This window comes from Alexandromys fortis, unplaced genomic scaffold, assembly GCF_014885135.2.
Source record: "Alexandromys fortis isolate MF-2015 unplaced genomic scaffold, M_Fortis_MF-2015_v1.1 scaffold_5, whole genome shotgun sequence".
Classification (NCBI taxonomy): Eukaryota; Metazoa; Chordata; class Mammalia; order Rodentia; family Cricetidae; genus Alexandromys; species Alexandromys fortis.
The window spans coordinates 15892050-15900280 of NW_026067924.1; the positions used below are offsets into that span (position 1 = coordinate 15892050).

Genomic DNA, 8231 nt, shown 5'->3' on the forward strand with positions numbered 1-8231 from the left:
ATCTCAAAAAAAAAAAAAAAAAAAAAAAGAGAAAAATATATGTGTGCCTCTGTGTGTGTGTGTGTGTGTACTTAAGTAGATAGGTAGATATATAGATGATAGGTAGATAATTAGGTAGGTAAATATAGAGATATATAAATATATCATGCAGGTGTTCTTATAGTGGGTCACTTATCGCTAAAATGATAGACACGTGGAGACTGAGAGCAAAGAGAACATACGTAGTCACTGATCCAGAGAACGTGCAAGGCTGTGAGGTACCAAGAAAAGCCTTCCCATCTTTCTGCCAAGCTATTTCCATTATTCTCGTGTTCCTGTTTTCACTTGACTATAACTCAATGCATTTTAAGCTTCTCCAAAATTCCCATTATCTTCCATCCTTCTACTTGTGCATATCCTGCTTCAGAGTGCAAGGGTTGGAAAACATCCCGTGACTTATGGTCTGATAAAGAAAGCCGATGAAATATATTTACAAGTGAATGAACAGAAGAAAACATATATAAATTAGCTCTCTGTAAGCTTCACAGGAAAGAAAAATTCCTGCTCCAAAATCCAGTGTGTAATCTGGGTGGTTCTGTGATGTTTTCACTGTAGATCATGGGAGTGTAAGGTAAGAAAGAACACGTCTCTTTTGAAAGGATTGATATGGATGTGTTCAAGTGTATTAAATGGACAATACATACCAATGTCTGGTCTTACCATGCAGTCTTTCTGTGGTAATATTTCCCTGCTCAGGTTTACAGAGGGACTCATCAAAATTGAGCTTCTTTTGTAGCTTGTGTATTTAGATGACTAAGGCGGGGAGTGGTTTCAGAAATCCCCTGTGGGTTGACCTGGTATTTTCAAAATTATTTGATGACACTGAATTTTGAGAGGCATGGGTTATTTTAGTCAATGAGAAAGAAAAATGAAGGAGATATAAATAATGCAATCACACTAAAAGAAATGTTATAAGAATGAATTGCTTATAACAACCAGTTCCAGGAATGAGAAACCCTGTCTCGAAAAAACAAAAAAAAAAAAAAGGTTAGATTCTGTTGGTGTTAACAACTGCCAACTGGAAATGATTTTTATAGAACTTTTGGAGACAGCTAGGGAGATACCCTATGTTCGTCACAGAACCCACAAATCCCACCTCCAATATTCCCCATAAAGTGCATAGAGAAGTGTCAAAATGTATTTTTATGGTTTAAGAAGCTGTCTCAGTTTGCCTACCACGTCTATATTTGAGACTCTTGGTAGTGGTGAGTATTTTAAGTAGGTGCCATGGTTTCAGAAACTTAAAATTTAAAACCTGATTCACACATAATTTAAGACAGAAAAACTAGCAAATATAAACCAACAAAACACCATCATGGCTTTCGTCTGTAACTGGGTGAAAAGAATGCTCACATAGTATGCATCAAGTCCTGGATTTCAACCTCAGACTCATATGTACAGGGAGTAATGGCACATTTCTATAATCCCAGCTAATCCAAGCAGTTGGAAGGTAGAAACAAGAAGATCAAAAGTTTCATGTCAACCTTAGCTACATAGTGATTTCAATTTCATAATTTAATTCAAAATTTTGTTGAAAGATGCTGAAGGCAGAACTGAGAAACCTCCATCCTCCATCCTGCAATTAAGCCAGAATAGGATATTCCTTGCCTCTTGCTTATGCATTTTGACACACTGGATAATGAACAGTCTCTGGGCTTTCTGCCATCGGTTTCTTTTTTCTTTTCTTTGTGGGGTGGAGGGTCTTTGTAGCTCCGTAGACCAGGCTGGCCTTGAACTCAGAGATCCACTTGTCTCTGCCTCGTTAGTGCTGGGATTTAAGGCTAGCACCAACTATCGTCAAGCTTGACTCCTGTTTCTTTAGAGACCTTATTTTCCAAAATTTGTCATATTCTCAAAGCCAGTGGGGGGGGAAAACCCTATTTTTCTATTCGATAAGCCTTTTTTTTTTTTTTTTAACCTAACCAGGCTCCGTCTAGTCTTCCTCCCTCCCCTAGTCCAAGGGCTCAGGACAATTTTGAATCTTTTAACAAAGCCTTTACCAGTTTCTAGAGATTACTCTGGAAGTCTTGGGAGTGCAGTTGTCAATATGGTCCTTCTCAGCAAAGCTAAGTGGTCACTGATATGTTTAACTCCTGAGAGTTCCAGCCACGATCAATATGCAACCCTGAATGTAAAAAAGATTTCGGAGGGTTCAATTGGCTGAACTCTTAACATTACACTATGAACCTAAACTCTTTAAACACTAAAAACGCTCTCAAAGCAAGCACTTAGCGGCTGTTTACGTAAACTCACAATAGAACAGAAACTGGAAAAATATGGTAAACACACTAATCTCAATATTTTCCTAAAGTAAGCTTGTACACTAAATTTGGGGAAAATACCCAACTTCTTTGCTTTAGATTAAAGGGAATTAAAGCACAAAGAAACCAATTACAACTCTTGTTTTGATAGAGTGGGTGGCTCTGAAAAGAGCCTTTGGGTTAAGAGTGAGGTCGGAGCGCTCACTTGGAGCTGGTGTACTTGGTGACGGCCTTGGTGCCCTCGGACACGGCGTGCTTGGCCAGCTCCCCGGGCAGCAGCAGGCGCACGGCCGTCTGGATCTCCCGGGACGTGATGGTCGAGCGCTTGTTGTAATGCGCCAGGCGCGACGCCTCGCCCGCGATGCGCTCGAAGATGTCGTTGACGAACGAGTTCATGATGCCCATGGCCTTGGAAGAGATGCCGGTGTCGGGGTGGACCTGCTTCAGCACCTTGTACACGTACACCGAGTAGCTCTCCTTGCGGCTGCGCTTGCGCTTCTTGCCATCCTTCTTTTGAGCTTTTGTGATGGCTTTCTTGGATCCTTTCTTAGGAGCTGGAGCGGACTTGGAAGGTTCAGGCATCTTTACAGACCTAATAGGATATCCTAGAATGGGAAAAAAAAAACAAGAATCAGGTCAGGATGGTTTTATTTATAGTCTTGAAATTCAAATGAAGCCGTAAAAGTACTCACCTCTGATTGGATAAAAATAAAGATTTTTTTTAAAAAGGACGGCTTTATGCAAATGAAGGATCCAAATCCTTATATTTTATTGGACAAAAAAGGTTAACTTGACCAATAGGACTGCTCTCTCTTATTACCTGGCATAATCTATAAGACCATTTCCTTAAGTTAAAGTCTTGATTTTTCACTGTTCACGTATGTTCTATAATGAATTCTTGAGATAAGCAGGGCTGCGAGCCTTGTTCCAAGGCCAACACCCGTTCTTCCCGGCTGATCTGCATTTCTCTGTGTGCCTCGTGCGCGGGCTCCTCCGCAGGGGCAACGACTCGGAACGCTTGGACGCCGGCGCCCCCGTGTAACTGGCGACCGTCCGTGCTGGAGTACCTGACGGCCAAGATCCTGGAGGTGGCTGGCAACGCGGACCGCGACAACGAGAATAAGCGCATCATCACGCAGGGCAAAGTTCTGCCCTGCTGCTGCCCAAGAGGATCCAGGGCCACCACAAGGTCAAGGGAAAATAGAACCAACACCAAAAGTCAGGAGTTAGCAGCAACATATGTAAAGACTCACTTGAGAGCTATGCACTTTTCACAAAACAAAGTGATTTATAGGGTACCGTTAATACATGATTGTAGAAAAGGCATGTTGCACTCCAAAGTAAAACCTCAAGTCTACAATTTATTACAAAACAAAGTATTACATTATTTGTCTGAAATTTGGAGGTTGGTAAGGCTATGTACTAACACTCCACACTAAGGCTGTTGGACACTTGTTTCTTTTAAGAGCAATATAAATTTTGAGTACTGAATCGTGATTTTTCCTTAACCAACCCATAATATTGTACCGTGATAAAACAATAAGACCACGAAACGGAAAATGGAGCTCGGGCTTGTTGGATTTCAAAGGCTACACAGAACAATTTGTTTTTTAAAAAAAGACCCAATTTTTTTTTTAAAAAAAGGGTAATATGAGAGTGTCATAATAATTTAACCAATCAGATACTCTTTTTACTTTTTCTTTTTTTGGCGAGGAGTTTCTCTGTAACTTTGGAGCCAATCAGGTACTCTTAACTCTGCCGGGCACTCCGAATATTGCTCAGCCAATGAGTTTGTGGCGCGGGACTTTCGAAAGTTTCAAGGCCAATCAGAATGTTTCTAAGTATATTTAAGGGCAAGATTTCCCTTCCTCCACTACAGTTGTGTAGTGTTCATCACAACCATGGCTCGTACTAAGCAGACCGCTCGCAAGTCCACCGGCGGCAAGGCCCCGCGCAAGCAGCTGGCCACCAAGGCCGCCCGCAAGAGCGCCCCGGCCACCGGCGGCGTGAAGAAGCCGCACCGCTACCGCCCCGGCACCGTGGCGCTGCGCGAGATCCGGCGCTACCAGAAGTCGACCGAGCTGCTGATCCGCAAGCTGCCGTTCCAGCGTCTGGTGCGCGAGATCGCGCAGGATTTCAAGACGGACCTGCGCTTCCAGAGCTCGGCCGTCATGGCTCTGCAGGAGGCCAGCGAGGCCTACCTGGTGGGTCTGTTTGAGGACACCAACCTGTGCGCCATCCACGCCAAGCGCGTCACCATCATGCCCAAGGACATCCAGCTGGCCCGCCGTATCCGTGGCGAGAGGGCATAATATAGTCATCCTCGTTTAATTTGAAAAAAGGCTCTTTTAAGAGCCACCCAAATTTTCATGTAATTGTGCTGTAGCCTTATGTTGCATTCAATGGTCACTACTGGTCTTATGTCCTGTTTTTTTAGTCCTATGTCTCAAATGTTTGTAGTCCAAACGACTAGGTTAGGTCTGTAGATTGTGCACTACAAAGTAACTATTATGGCACAGGGTTTATGTTAAAGCTATCCACACAACACAGCTGAGCCTTCCACCTTCAGGGAAGAATTATCAAGTCTTTACTCAGATTAGGAAATGTAGATATTAAATAGACATAGGTAGCCTGTGAATATGTTTGGAGTATTCTATTTTTGGAAGATATGTATAATTTAAGATAGTCGTTTCATTTACATACCATTCTGTCTGGTTCCTGGTAAAATATTTTGTATACACACATATGTGTATACAAAAACCCAAGTCACAATGACAATACATAATAAAGTTATATTCATAACGTAATACCAAACAACAGAATGAGTACAGACTTAAGACCCAAATTCCCAGCCTTGGAATTGATAGGTCAGACGCTTGGTTTTCATTAACTCCCTGGTAAACTTATCTCTAAGCTTTGGCTTTCTCAAATCATACATGGCTCCCCACCTGCATCCCATCCTTGGTTTACATTTTACTTTGCAGAGCTCATCTGCTTTGAGACTCTTGCTTGCTAGAGTCCTTTAGATGGTGAGGCCATTCCCCGAGAGTGGGGAGAAAGCATGTGGTGGTCAATAAAAACGATAATTACATGAGCAATCTGAACACTCTTGACCTCAAGTGAAATCCCTGCTATAACATTAGAACACTTTATAGATTCATCAGGATGTTGAAGCAAGATGATAAGGATTTTGAGGCCTGGCTGTCATGGGCGAATTCTGGGTTAACATGGGCAACAACGGGACATCTTGTCTCAAAAGAAACAAATAGAAAGGTAGTTTGAAATGTTACTTATAATTATTACTAGCTTCAAATCATTTTCTCCCACTTCAGACTAAGGGATTTTAGTAAGTTAACGACTGGCAGATGTTACCAGCCAGTCTCACAGCAAACAAATACAATTTATAGCTTCTGTTAAATTGACTTGTATCAAAATGGATGATCAACCACAATTTCCTCTTCATCTTCTTCAAAGGTGATTCCATTTCAGATATAAGGCTGCCTCCAGATAGACAAGAGAAGTTGTGACTGACTAGCCTGGATTCGATTCTGAACTTAACCAGAGCTGGCATGAAGAGACATAGATGAGCCAGTAAGACGCAAAAATATTAATGATGCTCTCTAAAATGCAGAACCACAGCTGAGTCAGTTTCCCTGGAAACAGCCAGATACTACCCCAGAGCATATGTTTTTATTTTCCCTATACTATTTACTATGAGAACTGTATAGCAGATAAGCATTTGAAATTTAGCTAGTCTAGTTCAAATTGTGCTTTAAGTGTAAATTGTATTGCTGATTACAAAGACTTCAAATGAAAAAGAGTTGACAATATTTAAAATTATTTATTTAAATATTTGTTTATCCTAGGTTGACAGCATTAAAATAGGCTTCAGCTGTTTCTTTTGGCTTTAATGCAAGATTAGAAATTTTTAATTAAATATATGTTTCATATAGTTTTGTAGAAGTTACTACTATATAGAAGATGATACTGACTCATAGATCAGAAGCTAACTAATTGAATCCTTAGTGTTGCCAAACCTCCATTCTTAATCTCTAAAATGGGAGTAATAATAACACCCACCTAAATGTGCTATGCCAAGTCTGTGTTGTGAAATAAGTGTATAATAAACACCTGCTGTGTTTAACTTACTACAAATGAGTGCTCAGGTAATGCTAGCTCTCGGTAAGTGCTGCTGCCACCAGCCCCTAATTCCCGAGTTCTTCCAAATGCTCTGCCGGTGTAACCATGCATGCATGGCTTCTATTCCTCTCTAGCTGGGATTTCAAACGCAAAGCTCTTGTCCACATTTCCTTCCAGTTTATGTAGCTCAATTACCTGTTAGCTTTAGGCCTAGGGAAAAGTATTAGTATATCTAATTGTTGGAAATTATAAAATTAGTAAGAATAGATGTGAGCTTGGAAAGAAAAAAGAATGTTAGCATGAGGATTATATTGAACTGAAAATCAGTAGATGCAGGAAAAATCAGTTTTCCTATCTAAACTAAAATAACATTGCCTGGTGAAGGAATCTCTACTTGGAAACAGAGAGCAATTTCTATCACTCTGGATGTGAAGAGGGTGACCATACAAGGCTTTACTCAGAGAACATGACTCTCGAGAGGGTAGGAATGGTTCTCTTTACCACCTGTGTCATCTCCTGAAACCTGAACTCCAATTTCCTGGGCTACCATAATTTATTCTAAGTTTCTCAGTTCTAACTACATCTTTGAGCTTTATTCCTTTTCTGTGAACTCTGTGCTTTAAGGATATGTACAACCTCAGGAATTTTTTTCTCCTGAGCCTTATCAGTTCAGAGGTCACCAGTAAAGGGAGAGAGAGTCCTTGGTGACAATCTCATAAACATAAACCAAGGAAAAAAATTCGTAAACTATTTTTAGTCTCAAATAAAGAGCTGGTCAAACGTAAGGCAGTCACCTACTGAAGAACTTGTGTTGAAGGAAAGGGAAAAAAGTAAAGGCCATTAAAAAAATTAAAAAATAAAAAAATAAAAAGGTGGGAGAATTGTAATGTTTTAGAGGCTATGGGTGAGCTATTTTAGCTCTCAAATAATTAAAGGAAAGTGTTTCTTATACAAGTACAGATGAGGACTGGGTATCATTTGTCTGGCAGACACAAGGCCCTTGATTTCACCTCCAGTACCAAAATGGAGAGGAAAGTATACAAGTATGCAAAATACGTTTATACATCATTACCTATATTCGGATCAGTTTTAAAAATCCAAAAAAAGCATTGAATAAAAATTATAAAAGCAATTACTTTTTCTTCAGACGATTATTCACATATAACTCCTGAAGTATAAAAATCAAATAAATGTGTAGATTTGAAAATTTTCAAAGGTGCACTGTAGTGGATAGTTTGAATTGTATCACTACTTTGAGCTTTATTGTTACATGATGATTATTATTTATTTACTGACGATGGAACTCAAGACCTCACTACAGACATATCCTGAGTCTTACTTTAAACGCTATTTGTGGTTTTATTTGAAGTAACATTTTTGTTGGTTGGGTGTTTAGTTATTTTGATTTTTATTGTGGTTGTTTGTATGTAGGTTTCTTGATTTGGTTTGCTTTGGTTTTGACAGACTCTCTCCACGTAGCCCTGGCCTACCTGGAATTCACTAAGGGCAGCAGGCTGACCTTGAGCTCAATGGGTTCCACCTATTTCTGCCTCCCAAGTGCTGAAATTAAAGGTGTGGCCACCACACCCAGCAGTTTTTTCTGTTTTTCTTTCAGGTAAGATTTTGCTAAGTAGCTCAGTCTGGTGGCCCACTCCAGCTCCTCCTACTTCAGCTCCCTAAGTGCTGACTTTACAGATGAGCCACCACGCCCTGGGTTACTTTTAGCATCCACAATTGCAACAACTTGATTTGATTCAGGTCAGTGAGGCATTTCCAGGGACAGGAGTTCAC

At 40.5% G+C, this 8231-nt stretch overlaps 1 protein-coding gene across 1 annotated transcript; it reads right to left on the reverse strand.

The window, feature by feature from the left end:
• Positions 1 to 2469: 2469 nt before the first annotated feature.
• On the reverse strand, positions 2470 to 2901 carry LOC126501814 (histone H2B type 1-B). Its single transcript, XM_050142671.1, has one exon. The coding sequence runs from the start codon at positions 2880 to 2882 to the stop codon at positions 2502 to 2504; it is 381 nt and encodes a 126-aa protein (XP_049998628.1). The 5' UTR covers positions 2883 to 2901; the 3' UTR covers positions 2470 to 2501.
• Positions 2902 to 8231: the final 5330 nt, after the last annotated feature.